General features: G+C 40.1%; 1 protein-coding gene across 2 annotated transcripts in view; it reads left to right on the plus strand.

Annotated features, from left to right (window-relative positions):
- Window positions 1-21,985, plus strand: part of LOC132391715 (leucine-rich repeat-containing protein 27-like) — a 56,826-nt gene that overhangs the window by 2,916 nt on the left and 31,925 nt on the right. For both annotated transcript variants that reach the window (XM_059965271.1, XM_059965272.1), the window contains exons 2-6: window positions 2,092-2,222; window positions 5,387-5,445; window positions 5,641-5,793; window positions 10,552-10,750; window positions 18,900-19,037. In XM_059965271.1, the coding sequence (XP_059821254.1) occupies window positions 2,092-2,222; window positions 5,387-5,445; window positions 5,641-5,793; window positions 10,552-10,750; window positions 18,900-19,037 (680 nt within the window). The remainder of the gene's footprint in view (window positions 1-2,091; window positions 2,223-5,386; window positions 5,446-5,640; window positions 5,794-10,551; window positions 10,751-18,899; window positions 19,038-21,985) is intronic.

Raw genomic sequence — 21,985 nt, forward strand, 5'->3', positions numbered from 1 at the left:
CTGACAGAGTTTAAGAATGATTCTGGATGAACTCAACTCAACTGATCTGCCCATTATGTACACTGCATATTCTGATCCCCTTTCAATCTTAGAAATGTAGCTTGGATTTTGCCAGAGTCAAAAATTTACAAAATCAATTCTATAATTAAGAAGCTAAAATTGGGGCATAATGTAGTTAGATGTAGTAGTTAGAATATTATTTGTGGACAAACTATTCAAATCCATAATTTGAGGTGCAATTGGTGGTCATTTAGAAGTACAAGGCTTAATTTAGATTAAGAATATTAAGAAAATTAGTTTTCAGACATCAAATTTCTTTCAACACACACAAAATGCTGGAGGAACTCAGCAGGCCAGGCAGCATAGACAGTAAAGAGTAAACTGTCAACATTTCAAGCCGAGACCCTTCATCAGGACCTTCATGAGCCCTGATGAACTGTCTCAGCCTGAAATATCGACTGTACTCTTTTCCATAGATGCTGTCTGGCCTGCTGAGTTCCTCCACTATTGTGTGTGTTGCAGGAAATTAACAGAATCTGCAAAGTTTCTCTTGCTAGTAATAAAATTTCTTGTTCAGTTTGATGCCACTTCAAGTTCAATTTAAAGTTTATTGTCATTCGACCGTATACAGCTAAACCTTAACAATGTTTCTCTGGGACCAAGGTGCAAAACACAGTACATATTTCACATACAGCACATAAAATAATATTAACAGATAATGGAACAAATATTCAGAAAGTGCATACATGGCATATAGATAAACAGTATAATGCTACTGCTGCTGACATAAATAATGTGTACTGGAAAGTGTTCAGAAGTCTCACAGCCCCTTGTGAGGGAAGAAGCTGTTACCCAACCTAGCAGCCCCTTGTTCTTATTCTACTCGATGGTAGGAGGTTAAGTTAATTGTGGCTCAGGTGGGAGGTCTTCTTGTCAATGCTGAGAGGCTCTGCGAACACAGAGCTTCTGGTATATATACTGGATGGAGGTGGAGGTGAAAAGAGAGACTCTGTTGATTCTTTCAACACTTCTCACCATCCATTGCAGGGTCTTGAGACCAGATGGCTTTCAACTCCCATACCTGATGGTGATGCAGCTGGCCAAAATGCTCTTGATGGGCTCCGGTAGAGTATGGTTAGAATGGAGGCACAATAGCATAGTGGTTAGCACAGCGCTTTATAGTACAGGGCACCTGGGTTAAATTCCTATCACCATTTCTACATTTTCCCCATGACCACGTGGGTTTCCTCCTTGTGCTCTGATTTCCCTCCATAGTCCAAAGTGGTAGGTTTGATCTGTCATTGTAGATTGCCCCTTGATTAGGCTAGGATTAAATTGGGAGACTGCTGGGCAGCCTGGGTCAAAGGACCGGAAGTGCCTATTCCATGCTGTATCTCTAAATAAATTAAAAAGAAAATAATGAACTACTTTGGGCAAATGTGTGTACATGGGGATTTGAGTCATAGTCACAGAATAAAACAGCCTGGAAACAGGTCTTCTTGCCCAATTCATCCAAGCAGACAGAGATACCCAAGTAAGCTAGTCCCATTTGTCTGTGTTTGGCTTGTACCCCTCTAAACCAGGGGTTCCCAACCTGGGGTCCATGGACCCCTCAGTTAATGGTAGGCATCCAAAGCATAAAAAGTTTGCGAACCTCTGCTCTAAACTTTTCCCATTCATAAACTTATCCAAATGTTTCTTAAATATTGCTATCGTACCTGGCTGAACTACTTTTTTCTGGCAGTTCATTCCTTATATACACTACACCACTTTCTTTATGAAGAATTTGTCCTTCAGGTCCCTTTTGCATTCTTCCCGTCTTATCTTGACCTATGCTCCTGAGTTTGTGGTCCTCTTTTCTAGAGAACAAGACTGTGAGCATTCACCCCATCTGTGCCAGGCAGGATTTTATAAAGTCACCTTTTCAAATTCTTACATAGCAAGGAATAAAGCCCTAGCGTGCCCAGCCCCTTTGTATAATTCAATCTTTCGAATTCTGGCAACATTCTTGCAAATCTTCTGAAAGTTTATGCAAAGCTCAATACCTTCTTTTATCAACTCCTATTATAAATATCTTCTCCTCTTCTAAAGCATCTATATCTGGAGGGCAACTTACTTCAAGAATTACCAGAGGAACTGTTTGATCACCTGCCACATCTCGTGTGGTTGGACTTAAGGAAGAACAGACTCCAGAAAATACCCACTAGAATTGGAAATCACAGGTATGGAATCAGAACCCACTGGATCGGTTACAGGAGGGCATTACTGCTGATTCTATCATTGACTCCGAGTTGATTGCTATTTCATTGAACCACTTCTGAAATGGCAACATTCCCCTTAGTAGAACATTTATTATCATTCATCATCAATATTCATGATAGTCACAATATATACAGACACTCCAGTGCCTGAAATCACTTTATGGACATTCAATCAATATATGTGTATAAGCTATCTTTGTTTATATTTATTGTTTTTTATTATTGAGTTCTTTATCTTATTGTGTTTCTTTTTGTGCTGCATCCAACTCAGAGTAACAATTATTTTATTCTCCTTTACACTCGTGTACTGAAAATAACATTAAACAATCTGATATCTTGAATGAATAATAGTTTTTTTTCCGCAAGTCCGTGGACTTTGGAAAATATATCTGTAAGCTCATATCTTTCAGACTGAGGGAGCAACAAAAATTATTCCAAGTGGGGATCTTAACAATAATATTTTCGAATCATTTTTCAAGACACCACTGATATCTTGAAGCATCATTGGTTTAAGAATATCTGGGAGCCCACCTTGCTGACATAAATGTAAGCAAAGAGCACCCAGCTGTGTCATGTACTAGCCGCTAACCCCATCCCAGATGCTGGGAAAGAAGTTACTTGAATAGTTGGAAAGGGTTCATCAGAATGGCACTGATGGCATTGCTTGCATCTAGCAAAGCCAAAAATTTGTTGAAACCATCTGGTTCTGAACAAACAGGCCACTTTATTGCTCCGAGAGTGGAGTTTATATAATCCACCACAGGTGACACATCAATATTTTGCTAGCATGGGAGAGATTAAAAGTGTGTAAGTGAGATTTCCTCAAAAATCTAGGAGTAAATGATGGAATTGTTTTTGTATTGCATGTTTTCCACATATGGCAGTGGGTATGTTTTCACATTGCTGACTTTTAAATTAAACCACAAAATTTTCTCATCATGAAGAACACTTCACTGTTCTCAACAGATCATAAAAACCATACAGCTGAGGAGGCGGCCACTAAGCCTATCATGGTTGTGCTATGTCTTGGAATAATTCACCATTTAGATTCAGTCCCCAGCAGACAACAGTTTGTGCGGCTTCAGAGCTGTGTGTCAGACTTAGCTGTAAGCGGCACTGCGACCCCACAGGGGAATGTATTGGCTCCTTTCCTGTTTACCTTGTATTCTTCGGACTTTAGGTATAACTCTAAGTCAAGTCATCTGTAGAATTTCTGATGAATCAGCAATAGTTGGGTATGTAAAGGAGGATGGGAGGATGAATACAGGGTCCTGGTGGAGGACTTTGTCAAATGGTGCAAGCTGAAACATCTGCAGCTCAACATCAGTAAGACAAAGGAGATGGTGATGGACTTCAGGAAGACTAAGCCTGAACTGCTCCCTGTTACAATTGACGGTGAGGACCTCTGAGTATCTGGGGGTGCACCTGGATGACAGACTTGAGTGGAGCACCAACACAAATGTTGTTTTCAAGAACGTCCTGAGTCACCTCTACTTCCTGAGGAGATTGAGATCCTTTGGAGTATGCAGGCCTCTCCTTCACATGTTCTACCAGTCTGTTGTCGCCAATACAACCTTCTATGTGGTGGTGCACTGGGGCAATGGCATCAACACCGGAGATGCCAACAGGCTCAATAAACTGATTAGAAATGCTGGCTCTGCTATCGAAGTCAAACTGGACACACTGGAGGCTGTGGTAGAGCAAAGAACTCTATGGAAAACCTTGGCAATTCTGGACAATGTTTCTCACTCTCTGCTTGCCATCTTGGCTGAACAGAGGAGCATTTTCAGTAATAGACTTAGACAATTACACTGCTCCAGAGAGTGCTATATGAAGCCATTCTTACCCTTTACAATAAGTCAACGTATAGCTGGGGAAGTGATGACACACCTCCTGTTGGACTGTTTGAGGGAACTTATTTTTTAATATTTCTTACTTCTCTTCTAATGTTTGTATATTTGTATATCTGTGCACATGTAATACTATTGTGACACTAATTTATTGATCCTTTGGGATCAATAAAGTATCTATCTATCTATTGATCCATCTGTGTCCTCTGTTCTACAGATTGTTCTGTTATTTGCATACATAATTCCCATTTGAAAGTTACTGTTGAACTACTTCCAACATTTTGCTAAACATTCAAATTATAATTATAGTTTTTAAATTACTGAAATGAAAAGATCGATCTTGCATTCTTGATGTAAATAACAAAAGAAATATGCCATTATAGTAAAACAGAAAATACACAACAGGCCAGGTAGCATGAAGAAAGGGTGAAATTGAGTTAATGTTCAGCTCAATTCCATTCTAGCAGAATTACATAACATCGCTTTAGGCAAAATTAGGCATTTGTTTCTAGAAGTCCTGTTTCCAGAATTGCCTGGTTGTTTCAAAATAAATGTTTTAATGTATTGTTTTGACTCTAGTAGTTATTATCTTGGTCATGAATCAGAGAATTATTGCAAACCTCTCCCTAAGACTAGAACATACACAATAAGCTGATGCTTCATCATTTTATATAGGGAACAAGAGCAATATTATAAGAGTTGTCACCACCATGAATTATGTTGTTTAACCTCAATATTTAGGGGATTTTAAAACTGATCACTCAGCCTGTTTGAAATAGTGATAATATAAACTGGAAGTATTTATGAATGCTATTATTTTTTGCAATTAACTGTATTCTTTTTTTCAGTATTTTTATTTAGAAGAAAAAACAAGATTTACAGAGTGTAACACATAGATACATCTCAACATAAAGTGTGTACGTTCATATATTGTAGTAAAATTGATCAAAATGTTATAGCATATCACATAAAGGTATACCACTCTGTAATCAAAAATTTAAAGATAGGTCATACATCATAAAAGAAATTTTTTATATTAAAAAAAGTCAACCCCTTACAAATTACCAAAGAAAAAAGCTGATGGATGATAATGGATAATTAGAAAAAAAACATATTTGCTTAAGAAGAGATCTGTATTTGATGTTACTCTTGTGCTTGGAATGAGAAGAACACAAGAAATACATATTTGTAGTAAAACAGAAATGTGCTTGGTACTCAGCATTTAAGCAGTAGAATAAATTTAATATCTAATGTAATTAAAGGGTTATTTTGCAGATGTCTTAGAACACTATTGTTGGAGACAAATCCACTTAGAGAGTTACCCGTGGAACTAGGTAAGTATTATGACATAATATTTTAAATTAAACCTATTATTTAATAATCTAGTGGAAATGCATATTGTTTCAATGCTGGTTTATTTTAGTGACTGTATAAGTATTACTTCTGCAAGTATAGAATTTGAGATATTAAATTATCTTTTCACTGTACTGCCTCCTGCCATAACAAATTATTATGCTTCATTTTTTCAGGAAATGTATCAACTCTTAAAGCGCTTAATCTGAGGAACTGTCCACTTCACTTTCCACCTTCAGATGTAGTGAATTTAGGCACACAAATTATACTTTCCTTTCTTCGAGAGCAGGCCACTAAATCTCTTCCTGAGACACTAAATCACAAAGCAGGTAAGTCTTGGAATTATATTATTATTTTGAATGCCTTAAATTTAAGTAGCTATTATCCAAAGTGAAACCTTTTCTGTGCAAGGTGAATCCAAGGGCTTTGCATGTCAGAACACGTGTAAAAGAAATTACATAGGATGATCCATTTTATCAAACATCAACATTGATTCTTCTCTTCAGCAAACTATTCAATTCCTTTAAATTCTGAAGCCAACACCATTGAATTTACCGGAAAGATTTTTGAGAAAAGGTATGCACAGTTTGTAAAATATAACACACAATGATTAATTATCAGAAGAAACCAGCAAGAACTGTTATATAATCTACATAATGTTAAAATATCTAACAGTAAATTTAAAACACCAATTTACTCTCAATGGAGTTATTGTCAAGTAACTTTAAAAGAACAAACAAGAGAAAATCTGCAGATGCCACGGATGATTGATCTGCAGATCTACCATTCAGGGCCCAAACAGTCCTTCCAGGTGAGGTGTCACTTCACCTGTGAGTCTTTTAGGGTCATATACTGTGTTCAGTACTCCTGGTGTGACCTGTATATCAGTGAGATACGATTTACATTAAGAGACCACTTCGTCGAGCACCTGCGCTCTCCATCCGCCAGAACAAGTGGGATCTCCCAGTGGCCACCCATTTAAATTCCACTTCCCATTCCCATTCCGATATGTCTAGCCATGTCCACCTCCACTATCATGATGAGGCCACACTTAGGTTGGAGGATCAACACCTTATATTCTGTTTGGGTAGTCTCCAACCTGATGACATAAACATTGATTTCTCAAACTTCCAGTAATGCCTCCACCCCCCCCCCTTCACTATTTCCCATCCCCTTGTCCCTCTTTCATGTAGCCTTCTTGCCTGCCCATCACCTCCCTCTGGTGCTCCTCCGCCAACCCCCTCCCTCTTTCTTCCATGGCCTTCTGTCTCTTTCACCAATCAACTTCCTGGCTCTTTGCTTCATCCCTTCTCCTCCTCCAAGTTTCACCTATCACCTGCCATGTCTCTCTCCCCTCCCCCCACCTTTCAAATATACTCTTCAGCTATTTCTCCCCAGTCCTGCCAAAGGGTTTCGGCCCAAAACGTCAGTTGCAGTTTTTTTCCGTAGATGCTGCCTGGCCTGCTGAATTCCTCCAGCAAATTGTGTGTGTTGCTCTAACTTTACAAACATCCTATTTCCAATAAAAACCACTTTGTAACCAACTGTTGGGATACGGTATTCTCTCTTTTTATTGATGCTCACTGATTTACCTACACTGCTGCAAAATTATTAATCACAGATCAAATATTAATTTATATAATAACATTTTTTACACTTGCATGAATTCTTTTAAGAATAAATGTATTGCCAGAGAGGAAATCAATGTACTTGTCATGCTGCTTGTCCCATTGAATTCCTCCAATGTTTTGTTTATTGGCCTAAAGCATACCCTGTTTCAGCCAATCACAAGACAAATTTGCAATTAATAATTGTGCAGGGTCGGTCTTCTTTTCATCTACCAAACTTAATTTTAATGAAAGAAGCTTAGTGTTTTTATTTTGACCTAATAATATATAAGAGAACTGTATTGTGCTTTCTAGTATAGTGGGATTGTTTTTTCAATCCGAATGAAAAAAAGTCCAAAACATCCCAACACAGTTGTTCAAGAATCACTAGATTTTGAAATGGTTCTGGAAGACTAGAAAATTGCAAATGTCACTCCAATCTTCAAAAAGGGAGAGAGGCAGAAAAAAGGAAACAATAGTCTAGTTCAGGGGTGGGCAAACTTTTTGACTTGTGGGCCACAAAGGGTTCTAAAATTTGACAGGGGGGCCGGACCAGGAGCAGATGGACGGAGTGTTTTGGTAATACACCTCATAAGAGAAAATAAAATATCATCGGATATGTAGAAAACATGTGTTTTAATTTCAATTGAAAATGAACAAATGCATTACAACAAAATATCTGTCTTTGAAGTCCCATGGTATTTAGCTATTTATTGAAATGACTTTTAAAACACTGAAAATTAAATGAATAAAATACAGCTTTTTTTTATAGTAACAGTTATTATTTTAAAGCACTGAAAATTCTGTTATCCTTCAAGATATTATCATCATCACTCTCCTCCTGACTGTCTTTATTTCAAAAACGGTAGGAGATGCAGGTCTACTTGTCCTGCTCCTTCTTATTCAATTGTCCCCTGTGCCAAAACTCAACAACGACCAGCACAAGGACAGAACAGTGACAGCGCGCCAGTATGCGGAGCGCATTATTTGATCTGGAGCGCATTTTTTATTTTGAGAACGTACGTGCACCTGCACACTACTCATGTCCATCACTTAACAGAAATGACGTGTAACATGTAAGGCTTATTGAAAAAAATATTTTCAAATGCATTTTTTACATAACACAACGAAGAAACTTATTTTTAATTTCATTGGGAACAGTGTTGTTGGTCTCCCTTTTTAGCCAGCGCATCAAAGTCTGGATTTAGTTTTGTTGTGGCGATTCTCAGGATGGATCTGAAGTGTTGGTCAGTTAACTTGGATCTGTGGCTGGCTTTGTTGATGTTCATGACGCTGAATGCCTGTTCACACAAATAGGTCGAGCCGAACAAAGAGTAAAGCGCAAATGTGGAGTAATACGCTGCACCTCAACAAAGGTCAATGTATATAGAGTGCGTCATCCATTGGGAAAATGCCAGAATTGCGGGGAAAAAACGTTAACAAGGTTTATTAATATAATTTCATCAAGTTCTGCGGGCCGGATTAAAAAGTTTATGGCCCCCAGGCCGTAGTTTGCCCATGCCTCGTCTAGTTAGTCAGACCTTGGTGGTTGGGAAGATGTTGGAGTCAATTATTAAGGATGAGTTCTCAGGGTACATGGAAGCACATGATAAAATTAGGCAGTAGTCAGCATTGTTTCCTCAAGGGAAAATCTTGCCTGACAATTCTTTTGGAATTCTTTGAAGAAGTAACAAGCAGGATAGACAAAAAAGAATTGGTACTTGGATCTCTAGGAGGCCTTTGACAAGGTGCCACACATGTGGCTATTTAACAAGCTACACGCCTATGTATTACAGAAAAGATTCCAGCATAGATAAAGCTGCAGCTGATTGGCAGGAAGGAAAGACTGGGACTAGTGGGAATAAAGGGAGCCTTTTCTGGTTGGCTGCCACTGACTAGTGGTGTTCCACAGGGGTCTGTCTTGAGACTAATTCTTTTTATGTTAAATCTCAATGATTTGGATGATGGAATTGATGGCTTTGTTGCAAAGCTTGCGGATGATATGAAGATCGGTGGAGAGGCAGGTAGGCTTGAGGAAGCAGAGAGCCTGCAGAAGGGACAGACAGATTAGGAGAATAGGCAAGGAGATGGCAGATGGAATACAATATCAGGAAGAGTATGGTCATGCACTTTGATAGAAGGAATGAAAGGGTTGACTATTTTCTAAATGCAGAGAAAATACTAAAAAACTGAGGTGCAAAGAGACTTGGCAGTCCTTGTGCAGGATTCCCTGAATTTAATTTGCAGGTAGAGTCTGTGGTGAGGAAGGCAAATGCAATGATAGCATTCATTTCAAGAGGGCTAGAATATAAAAGCAAGGATGTAATGTTAAGACTTTATAAAGCACTGGTGAGGCCTTTCTTGGAAAATTGTGAGCAGTTTTAGGCACTTTATCTTAGAAAGGATGTGCTAAAACTGGAAGGGGTTCAAAGGAGGTTCACAAAAATGATTTCATGGTTGAATGGCTTGTTATATGCAGACCGTTTGATGTCTCCGGGCTTGTATTCACTAGAATTCAGAAGAAAGGGGGGGAGTGACTTCATTGAAACCTATCGAATGGTGAAAGGCCTTGATAGAGTGGATGTGGAGAGGATGTTTCTGATGGTGGGAAAGTCTAAGACCAGAGGAGAGCATCCTTTTAGAATAGAGATGAGCTTCAGAATAGAGACTCTTGGAATAGTGATGAGGAGGAATTTCTTTAGCCAGAGGGTGGTGAATCTGTGGAATTCTTTGCCACAGGCAGCTGTGGAGGTCTAGTCTTTACATATATTTAAGGCAGAGGTTGCTAGATTCTTGATTGGTTAGGACATGACGGGATATTGGGAGAAAGCAGGAGTTTGGAGCTGAGAGAAAAATTGGATTAGCCATGATGAAATGGTGGAGCAGACTTGTTGTTCCTGGACCAGGACTGCTGCTGGTTTGCTTTCAGTCATAACTTATTTAATTTCAAGTTAACATCAATGTTCAACATTGTCTAACAACATTCAAGTGATCCAATGCAGAATGTGTTGGAACATCTGTACCCAACCATCTAACTGCAGTATTTAGTTAAAACTAGGACATGTGGGAAAAGCTTTTAAAAAGAAAAATAGAAAAAATGCTTTTGACAGATCCAATACAAATCATACAAAAAGCAAGTTACTGACTGTGGCTATTGTTCTATTTTCACTCATTTTGAGTGCTCACCAGAGATGAATTTCACCTGTTTATGCTAACTATCTAAAATCAGTTATATCTTGTCAACAAACTTTTGTAATTGGTTACGGCAGAACTAGCTTTTATCTGAATTTCCATTTTTTGGCAGATAGTGAGTCATTTTGCAAATCAATGTGGCCTATTAGCAAAAAAAGATTTTTTTTAAATAGCCATAAGGAACACTCTCTCATTGGTTTAAGTTTCAAGGAGTAAAGATCTTCTATAACAGTATACAATCTTTTATTACTTTATTGACAGTGCTAGTTTCTTACTTATGTTCTTCAGATCCCAATCACTCCATCACAAACTCAAATCGACATCGTAAAGTAATAAAGATACATAATTCACTGGAGGGTCATTCCAATACCCAGAGTGGATGTAAACTTCCAAGTGCCGCAGATTCATTAATATCGATCCAAGGTCAAACACTTCATCACAAATTCATTCACAATCCTGTAAACAACAGAAAAAATATTGTACAAAGGTATGTAATATATTATCATGCAAATTAGCAATTATGTAATTATTGTGATAATCAATGAAATCTGAAAGCAAAATAACAACAAAAGAAAAATTAATAATTTTTAGCAGTTCTAACAAATGGTCTCCAGCTTGAAATGGTAACTCTGTTTCTGGCCCCACAAATGCTGCCTTACCTGTTGAGTGTTTTGGTCATATCTTGCTTTTATTTCAGGTTTCTTGCATCAGCAGTGTTTAAATTACATGTTTTATAATCCAATGTAAATCATTGTTTAAACCAATTTCATAAATTGGAGAAGCTCTGTAGGTTACAATTTCCATCCATGTTCTCCAATACTGCTGAATTGATGTCTGCAAACTCTCTACCCCTCAGAATAGACTAATGTGGTTCAAGGTGGCAGCTCATCCACCTTCTTAATAGCAGAGCTGGATAATGAATCCCAATATCAGCAACAACCTCTATCCTTCCTGCAATGACTCAATCACTTTAATAAAGAAGACATTAATATAAGTAGACAATTGCTAACATATTTCCATTGCTACATTATACAATTCTAAATGTCTACTTATTTCCTTAATTCAATATTTTTATCTTAAACTACTTATTTCATCTACATGTTCATTCAGATTTCTTAATCGAATGTAACAGAATGATGAGCGTTAAAAATGTTGAAAGATCTCAATACATAATGATAGGTGACTGTCAGGGAAAAATGGAAATGTGAATAGGCAGTTAGTGCAGAGCACCCCTGTGGCCATTCCCCTGAAAAATAAGTATACTGCTTTGGATACTGTTGTGGGAGATGACCTCCCAGGGGGATGTCATGCAGGTGGGGTTACTGGTACTGAGTATAGGTCCGTGTTGCAGAAGGGAAAGACGAAGAAGAAGGGAGCAGTAGTGGATTCAGGATTCAGTAGTCAGGGGAACAGACAGGAGATTCTGTGGATATAAACAGGACACACAGATGGTATGTTGCCTCCCAGGTGCCAGGCTCAGTGACATCTTGGATTGTGTCCGCAGCATTTTGGAGTGGGAGGGAGAGCAGCCAGATGTCTTGGTATGTACAGGTACCAGTGACGTAGGAAGATAAAGCAAAGAGGTCCTCAAAAGAGAATTTAGAGAGCTAGGTAGAAAGCTGAGAAGCAGGACCTCATGGGTAGTAATTTCTGGATTGCTGCATGCGCCATGCAACAGTGAGGGTAGAAACGGGATGATTTGGCAAATTAATGCGTGGCTGAGAAGCTGGTGCAGGGAGCAGAGCTTCAGGGTCTTGGATCATCAGAATCTCATCTGGAGGAAGCATGACCTGTTCAAAAGTGATGGATTTCACATGAACCCAAGGGGAACCAATATTATCACAGGCAGGTTTATTAGAGCTGTCGGGGAGGGTTTAAACTTATTTGGTGGGGGGGGGGAGTTGGGAACAGGAGTGAACGGACTCGGGATAGGACGGATGGTAAAACAGCAAAGATAGCATGCAATCAGACTGTCAGGAAGGGCAGACAGATGATAGGACATAATTGCAGCTAGCAAAGTGAGTGTCGGTACATTAGGGATGCAGAATCAAAAAGGATAGCAAATACAGTATTCAAAGTGTTTATATCTCAATGCACGGAGTATAAGAAATAAGGTAGATGGTGGATGATCTTGTTGCATTATTACAGTTTGTCAGGTATGATGTTGTGAGCATCACTAAATCAGGGCTGAAGGATGGTTGTAGTTGGGAGTTAAATGTCCAAGGTTACAGGTTGTACCAGAGGTATGGGAAGGTAGGCAGAGGGGGTGACGTTTATCTGCTGGTAAAGAATGGCATCAAATCAGTAAAAAGATGTGACATAGGACTGGAAAATGTTGAATTCTTGTGGGTTGAGTTAAGAAACTGCAAGGGTAAAAGGACCCAGATGACAGTTATATACAGGTCTCCCAACAGTAGCTGGGATGTGGACTACAGATTACATCAGGAAATAGAAAAGGCATGTCAAAAGGACAATATTATGATAGTCATTCAACATGCAGGTCAATTGGGAAAATCAGGTTGGTAATGGATCTCAAGAGAGTGAGTTTGTTGAATGTCTATGAGATGGCTTTGTAGAGCAGCTTGTAAGGGATCAGCTGTACTGGATAGGGTGTTATATAATGAATCGGAGGTGATTAGGGAGCTTAAGGTAAAAGAACCCTTAGGAGACAGTGATCACAATGTGTTTGATTTCAACTTGGCATTTGATAGGGAGAAAGCAAAGTCTGACATAACAGTATTTCAGTGGAGTAAAGCAAGTCACAGTGGTATGAGAGAAGAGCTGGCCAAAGTAAATTGGAAGGAGCTGCTGGCAGGGATGACAGCAGAGTAGCAATGGCATGAGTTTCTGGGAAAAATGAGGAAGGTGCAGGATAGATGCATTCCAAAAACAAAGAAATACTCAAAATAGTACAACTGTAGCTGACAAGGGAAGTGAAGGCTAATGTAAAAGCAAAAGAGAGGGCATACAACAAAGCAAAAATTAGTGGAAAGACAGAGGATTGGTGAATTTTTAAGAACCTACAGAGAGTAACTAAAAGAATTATTAGGAGGAAAAAGATGAAATATGAAAGCAAGCTAGCAAACAACATCAAAGTGGACAGTAAAAGTTTTATCAAGTATGTAAAAAATAAAAGAGAGATGAGAGTGGAAATAGGACTGCTAGAAAATGCCAGAGAAATAAAAATGGGGGAAAAGGAGATGGCTGATGAACTAAGTGAGTATTTTGCATCAGTCTTCACTGTGGAAGACAACAGCAGTGTGCCGGATGTTGACAGGTGTGAGGGAAGAGAAGTGAAAGACCTAGGGGTACATAAGTCACCGGACCAGATGAACTGCACCCTAGGGTTCTGAGAGAGGTAGTGATAGATATTGGGAAGGCATTAGTAATGATCTTTCAAAAATCATTGGATTCTGGCATGGTACCAGAGGACTGGAAAATTGCAAATGTCACTCCACTCTTTAAAAGGAGGAAGGCAACAGAAAGGAAATTATAGACCAGTTAGCCTGACCTCAGTGGTGGGGAAGATGTTGCAGTCAACTGTTAAGGATGAGGTTATGGAATACTTGGAGAGACAGGACAAGATAACACAAAGTCAGCATGGTTCCCATAAGGGAAAATCTTGCTTGTTGAAGCTGTTGGAATTCTTTGAGGAGATTAATTAAGAGGATGCAGTGGATGTTGTATATTTTGACTTTCAGAAGGCCTTTGTCACACATGAGGCTGCTTACAAAGTTAAGAGCCCATGGTATTACAGGAAAGTTATTGGTATGGGGTTAGAGCATTGGCTGATTGCTAGGAGGCAGTGAGTAGAAATAAAAGGATCCTTTTCTGGTTGGCTGCCAGTAAGTAGTGGTGTTCCACAGGGTTGGCGTTGGGACCGCTTCTTTTTAAGCTGTATATCAGTGATTTAGACAGTGGAATAGATGGCTTTGTTGCTAAGTTTGCAGATGATACAAAGATTGGTGGAGAGGCAGGTAGTGTTGAGGAAATGGGTAGGGTGCAGAAGGATTTAGACAGATTAGGAGAATGGATAAGACTGTGGCAAATGAAATAGAATGTTGGAAAATGCATGGTCATGCACGTTGGTAGTAGAAATAAATGTGCAGACTATTTTCTAAATGGGGAGTAAATCCAAAAATCTGAGATGCAGAGGGACTTGGGAGTCTTTGTGCAAAACAACCTAAAGGTTAACTTGCAGGTCGAGTCAGTGGTGAGGAAGGCAAATGCAATGTTAGAACTCATTTCCAGTGGTCTGGAATACAAGAGCAGGGATATGCGCTGAGGCTTTAAAAGGCACTGGTAAGGCCTCACCTTGAATATTGTGAACAGTTTTAGGCTCCTCATCTAAGAAAATATGTGCTGGCATTGGAGAGGGTTCAGAGAAGGTTCACAAAGATGATTCCGGGATTGAAAGCTTTATCATTCATTTGATGGCTCTGGGTCCGTACTCGCTAAAATTCAGAAGGATGAGGGGTATCTCATTGAAACCTTTTGAATGTTGAAAGGTTGAGACAGAGTAGATGTTTCCTGTGGTGAGAGAGTCTAGGACAAGAGGGCACAGCCTCAGGATAGAGGGTCATCCACTTAAAACAGAGATGTGGAGAAATTTCTTTCGCCAGGGGGTGGTGAATCTGTGGAATTTGTTGCCATGTGCAGCTGTCAAGGCAGGTCATTGGGTGTATTTAAAGCAGAGTTTGATAGATTCTTGATTTGACACGGCATCAAAGGTTAAGGGGAGAAGACCGGAAAGTAGGGCTGAGGAGTGGAAAAAGAGGATCAGTCTTAATTGAATGGCGGACCAGACTTGATGGGCCAAATGGACTAATTCTGCTCTTCTGTCTTATGGTCTAATACAGTTACAAAAATGCCATCAATCTGTTTTGCAGACAAATAAGCCTTTTAGAATTAATGTCCTTCGATAACTTGAGGTTCTGATTGTAATTAGTGCCAAACTATATTCATTTTGTAAAGGAAACCTGTCCTTTTGACATAAGTTTGACATAAGTTCATTAGTCCCAATCTCATATGTCGTTCTCTAGGCGCATGTTCCCATTCCACCGCCACCACTCTTCCTCTCCGGCGCATGTCAGCAATGCATGGCTCTTGGTGTGGGTGGCTCTCCAAGGTACCTCAAGCCTGCTAGCCTGGAAAATTCATTAATCGAGATTCGGTTTTCTTTACAAGGGAGGGTCACTTCAGTTTTCAAGGATTTTTTTGCCTTTTGAGTTTGTTCTCTTTTCTATTTGGCTTATGACCTCATAGACACAGACACCAAAATAAAAAACATCAAACATCTTGCTGTAATGATGCCTTATGCATCATAGCAGCTGATAGATAACCAGCCGAATGCTCTGTTGTCATTAGAAATCAGAACAGAAAACAAAATCAAACCCATATTTTTCCAAACGTCTTCTCAAAATATGCTTAGTGATTGCATTACTTTTGGTAAGCTGGCTAAGTACCTGACACTGAAGAAGATTTGTTTGTGGAACTCTAACCTTGGTTCTTAAATTTATTTTTGATTTAGGTGATCAAATATTTGATTTTAAACTGCATAATCTCTTTAAAAAGTTTGCTACAATGAGGGGATTTATTTAATTCAATTGGTTACTTAATGAGGTTGTATTTGCTGCAGTGAAGGATAAGGTATACTGAAAAACCTCTATTATTTTACAAGTCCACCGTAGCATAGCAGTTAGCATGAAGCTATTACAGCTTGGGGCGTTCCAGAGTTCAGAGTTCAATTCCCATGCCATTCTTTAAGGAGTCTCTGTACGCCCTCCTTGCGAAGTGCATGGATCTTCTCTGGGTCATCTGGTTTCCTCCTACAGTCCAAAGATGTACTGCAGAGGTTAATCTGTCACTGTAAATTGTCCCTTGACTTATTTAAGGTTAATTGGGTTTTGGGTTTGTCGGGGGTTACAAGGCCCCCAGAAGGCCCTACTCTATGTTGTACCATTAAATAAGCATATGAAAGCAGTAACAGACGGAAGAATATAGTGCTACTGTCACAACAATAGAGAAAGTGTACTGCTGGATCACAGTAAGGTAAGGGCCATGATGAGGTAGATTTTGATCTTTAACATACAAGAAGTCTATTTAAAAGTCTTCTAACAGTGGGATACAAGCAGTGCATGTTCTCAAGCTTTTTCATCTTCTGCCTGATGGAAGGAGCTGGAAGAGAGAATGTCCAGGGTGGGAGTGGTCTTTGGGAGTGGTCTTGTGCAGGGTGGGAGTGGCTGCTTTTCTGAGGTGATTGAGAAGTGAAAAGTTTAGACAGAGTCCATGGAGGGAAAGCTGATTTTCATTATGGGGCTGAGCTGCATAAGTAACATTCTACATTTTCTTGTGGTCTTGGGTAGAGCCGTTACCATCCCAATCTGTCATACATCCAGATCGGATACTTTCATTGGTGCACTTATAAAAATCAGGGACCAGCTATATTTCCTGGCCCTTTTGAGAAGCCTAGCCTCCTGAGCATAGAGGTGTTGGTGTGCTCTCTTGGTTACATTTAACAATCTTTTTGATCAGGTTATGGGGAAATCTTTTAAAGAAATAAACAATTATGTTTTTAAAAATCTGTTCCGTATCTGCACTTTTTTTTATCAGACCGCAGTAGCTATTGGATGAAAGGCTTGTAAGTTTCAGTCTGTAGGCTTCAGTTTCTAGAAGGTGGGTACATTGTTTTTGATTTACCACCCCTTTACTGGGAGGATGTTGACTAGCTTCTGACATTTCTTACCCACTATAATAACTAGAATCCCCTTAAAAGTTAAGACTTGCTGTGCCTCCCACTCTATGAATTTTCATATAACTAAGCACTCACTAAGAACTAAACCATTTTGTCATATGGAAGAGACCTGTACAATAAGCTGTATTGATAGGCAGCTGCTTCAGACTTAATGAAATTCTCAATCGCTGTGCAATGCAGATAAATGTGAGGTTATCCACTTTGGTGGCAAAGACAAGAAGGCAGATTATTGTCTGAATAGCATGGGATTAGAAAAATGAGAGGTGAAGCAGCTCTTGTGCAGCCCTGACAAAGAAAGACTGGATCGACTAGGCTTATACTCACTGGAATTTAGAAGATTGAGGGGGGATCTTATTGAAACATATAAAGTTCTGAAGGGATTGGACAGGCTAGATGCAGGAAGATTGTTTCTGATGTTGGGGAGGTCCGGAATGAGGGGTCACAGTTTAAGGATAAAGGGGAAGCCTTTTAGGACCAAGATGAGGAAGAACTTCTTCACGCAGAGGGTGGTGAATATGTGGAATTCTCTGCCACAGGAAACAGTTGAGGCCAGTTCATTGGCTATATTTAAGAGAAAGTTAGATATGGCCCTTGTGGCTAAAGGGATCAGGGGTACTGAGAGAAAGCAGGTACAGGGTTCTGAGTTGGATGATCAGCCATGATCATACTGAATGGTGGTGCAGGCTCGAAGGGCCGAAGGGCCTACTCCTGCACCTATTTTCCATGTTTCTGAAATAAGTATACAGGCACAGCAGAAGGTTATGAAGGCAGATGCTATGTTGGCATTCACAGCAAGAGGAATTGAGTACTAGAGCAGAGATATCTTATTGCACTTGTACAGGCCCTTAGAGAGAGCAGTTGATTTCTTCATAGAGACATGGAATCAGACATTGATCCAGCTTGGACCGGCTCTTTGTCCCATCAAGTCTGGACTGACCTTTAAGCACCCAATAAAGCTAATCCTGCACTAGTCCCTTTTTTATTATCTCCAGATTCTGCTCATCTAGTTCCTAAATTATATTGCACACCTACATACCAGGGGCAGGTTGACTTACTAGCTTAAACACCTTGGCATGTGGGAGACAACTGTAGCATTCAAAGGAAAGTCCTGCAGTCACCAGGAGAATGTGCAAGCTCCACTCAGGAAAAAAAAGGGTCAAGATTGAACTCTATTAGTTTCACTGCTGTGTTTTTTTATCGAAGGAAGGACATTTGTGCAATGGAGGGTGTGCAGAAGGGTTTATCCGATTGATTCCTGGAATGAAAAGATTGAATAATAAAGAGAGATTAGGAATACAGAGTTTAAATTCACCCAGATTTAAAAGAATAAAAGGGGATGTCATTGAAATTTATGAAATCCTGATGGAACTAGATCTAAAAAATATGTTAAGGAATCCAGGAAACATGCCTTAAGAAATTAGGATAGGCCATTTAGCATTGAGATGAGGAAAATTTTCTTCAATCAAAGAGTGGGGAAGCTGTGAAAGTTTTTGCAACAGAAGGCAATTAAAAACAAATTGTCAAATATATTCCAAAAAGAATTGGGTGTAACATAAATGGATAAAGAGATGAATGGATATGGGGTAAAGGCTAGGGCCAGGATACTGAATATGGATCATGATCATATGAAATGGCAGATCAGTCTTGAATGATTCAATGACTTACTGCTGGTTTTAACCTCTTTGTCCATTTCTGTTTCTATGGAATATAATTGCCAAATAACAATATTAACTTGGCAGCTCCTAACACCTACTGGATTTTCTTTTCTTTGAGCTTGTGTATGCCTGTTCAATCAGAGATCAGTTTCAACTAAGTACCTTAGCTATTCTCTTTGGTGTTTTGAATGCTGTCTTCATAAGCTAATTAAATATTATACTCACAGTGGTGACTACAGGCAAAACTTTGATGTTAAAGCAAACACCAATGGAAACTTACATCAGAAGAGAATAATTAAAGAGAAAAAGCTTCCTGCTTTCAATGAATTGTTGGAAAAGCGAAACTACACAGAAAAAATCCAAAGGTAAGCATATGATTAAATGTGACCTCTGAAATCCGTATGTTGAAGCAAATGTTATAAGAATTGGCCCCATGTGCATAATCCTAAAATAATATTTTCCACATGTGCTTATGTGAATTCTGCATTGAAATTTGCTGAGTTTGACATCTGCCTTGAATAAATTTCTTGTTTGCAATGTCTTCTTCTCGGGATTCAAATTTGCTTGGTCACTTGGCTGGGTTTAAGCTACAGGAAACCAAAAATGGATGAATTTCTCTGGCTCTTTTGTTCATCCATTCACTTAAAATAGCTAAAAGACTTGAAGCATATTTATCTTTTTATTCAATATTTTCAAGATCACTTCATAAATAAATAAAAATGAAGATATAGCCTTCCCTGCTTTGGATACATTCAAAGAAATTTCTAATCAGTTGCCTTGGGAAAGTGATATTTGTTCTTTTTGACTTGTAATCTTTATATTGGTGGTGCTCTAACAATATTTTAGTTTGCATTAAAGAATTCTGGGATAATGGCATAATGATAAAAGAATAACTGTCTACAATAGATCAACGAACTATGAGGCTCGGAGACAAAATAGGAGAGGCAAGTGGGTCAGCAACTCCTCCAGAATATTCAGTCTCCTGACACGCCCCTTGTCTCCATAATCGATTTCCATGTTTCTGTGCAACATAGCAGCAGACCATTCTGCCTATTGAGTCTATGCAATCCCAGTCGCATTCTGATTCTCCTAGTAGCCCATTCTCTCTACATTCTCATCAACTCTTGCAGATTTGACCACTTACCTATACCGGTGCAATTTACAGTGGTAACTGCATAAGAATAAGGAGGATGTGTTTAATTAGTAAATCTAGCCCCATTACTAAAGAGGACAGTCTTCACTTACTGTCCTCAAAGTCAGGCGAAGCATTTAGCCAATTTTAGAAAGCAGCACCACTGAGATTTGTTTAATATAATAATCTTTTAATTGATGATGAAAGTGTCCCCCTGATATAATCTGAAATGACTTGCATCATACACCTGGGTGTTCTCTTCTATTTGACCAGGGGCAGATGTTGTTGGGTGGTGCCCAACCTTCATAGAGTGCCTCAACCCTTAGCCACTGCACTGTCCAGTTGGCGGGTCAGCAACAGTGGCCATGTCACTGCCCTCTGCTCCTGACTTCCAGCACAACTCCTCTCGCCTGCTCCATGTCCAGCAAGAGGCTCTTTCTGCTTCCTCCCCCATCCTGCAAGCTGCTTGGCTCTTGCTCTTTGCATCAAGGCCCTGTGACCTCCACGCCGACCTTGCCAGGAACCCTCTACAACTGATCTTTACAGAGAATAGTCACGTCTGCCATCCTTTGTCCCTTCACTCCTGGACTAAGGACTGGTACTGCAGGGCCTTCCTCTTGTGAGCCTCCTCGCATTCTTCCTCCCATGGTACTGTGCGATCCACCAGGATGATTTTTTTGTCTTCGGTGGAGCACAGAATGCTGTCAGGTTGAAGTGTGGTTTGCATCACCTCCAGGAGCTGCAGCTTCCTCCCCACATCGAGTCGCACCTCCCGCGATTTGGCAGTTAGCAGCAGATTGGATTGAAGCCTCTTTGATGTGACTAATGAAAGTAACTGCCCTGTTTGCCTCTCTGCCAGTTGGTCTCCTTTTAGACCCCTCCTGCTCCAGTGTGTCAGCAAGGGACAACAGGACCTTGTTGTGGCACCACCTATACTGTTCTTGTGTTAAAGCTGTTTTGTATCCTGAGAATATGTGTGCCAGTGAACCTTGCTGACCACAAAGCTTGCAATTCGGGTCCTTTCTCAGCCTCCATCAATGCAGCTCTGATGCTGTAGGAAGAGTATCATACACGGACCGCAGGGGGAAGAAATATGGAAGAGCTGCAGTCTCCAAAGCTCTGCCCAGGTGATCTTGTGCTTGGGAAGATCCCATTTTATCCGGGAACCTGTAACCCCAACTCCACACCTTCGATAATCGCCTTTCATTCTCGCAGTTCCGGACCTCTGCCTGGACCATGTCACACCTACCCTTTGCATTTTCAATCCCCATCATTGGAAGTATGCAGAGCCGAGGCCTTGCCGTCCCAGGCATTTGTTGCCGATGATGTCTCTCAACTGCAGGAAGCTCAGTGCCGGGTCTGTGGCTGAGTTGGCAGGCCACTTTCAACCTGAACTTGTTGTGACTCCTACTTGATTTATTAGCTTGTCATCGGAGCCCCTCAGTATTAACACAACTCTACACTTTGCCACCTTGTACTCCTCCACTGCCAATGACAGTGAGAGCTGTAGCAGGCCTGATCTTATGTAGAGCCACACTGAAGAAAAACCCAGTTAGCTATGTTGTTCTGGGTTTCCAATGCCCATCTTGTTTAGACATGGGTTACAGTGGTTACTGTGATGTCATCCATGAACGCCTGTATTGCAGGTTGTTGGATTCCAGGCTCCAACACTGGGCCTCGGGTTACATTTGCTGCTTTGAGGAGGTTCATATCTATGGCAAACAAAGTGGGGGAGATGGTACACCCAGTTGGGATCCCTTTTTGGAGGCCTTGCTTCCTGGCTGTAAAGTGAGCTGAAATGAAGTGTAGCTTGAATCTTCCAACAAACTGGTGATCATGCCTTGCATTACTGGCAGGTTATGGCAGTGGTCCAGGCCAACCTGGATGAGGATGTGTGGAATTGATCCCTAGGTGTGGGCTAGACCTTACCAGACAATTGTTCGGTCGCCTTTCTTCTACCCGGCTGCATGGATCAAAATGGCTGATTATTGACGTGTGTTCAAGGTACACAGAAAAATCGGAATGCCACCTTTCTGGATGGATGCATTGATGTAGTGGTTCTCCATTAAGTAAATGTCAGCCTTTTTGCAAGCACTGAGAAGCATATCTTGCACTCCACGCTGAGGAGGGAGATTGTCCTGAACTGGGGGGTTGTAGAGGAATCATCTTCCTTGGGAACAA

This window comes from Hypanus sabinus, chromosome 3 (genome assembly GCF_030144855.1).
Source record: "Hypanus sabinus isolate sHypSab1 chromosome 3, sHypSab1.hap1, whole genome shotgun sequence".
Taxonomy (NCBI): Eukaryota; Metazoa; Chordata; class Chondrichthyes; order Myliobatiformes; family Dasyatidae; genus Hypanus; species Hypanus sabinus.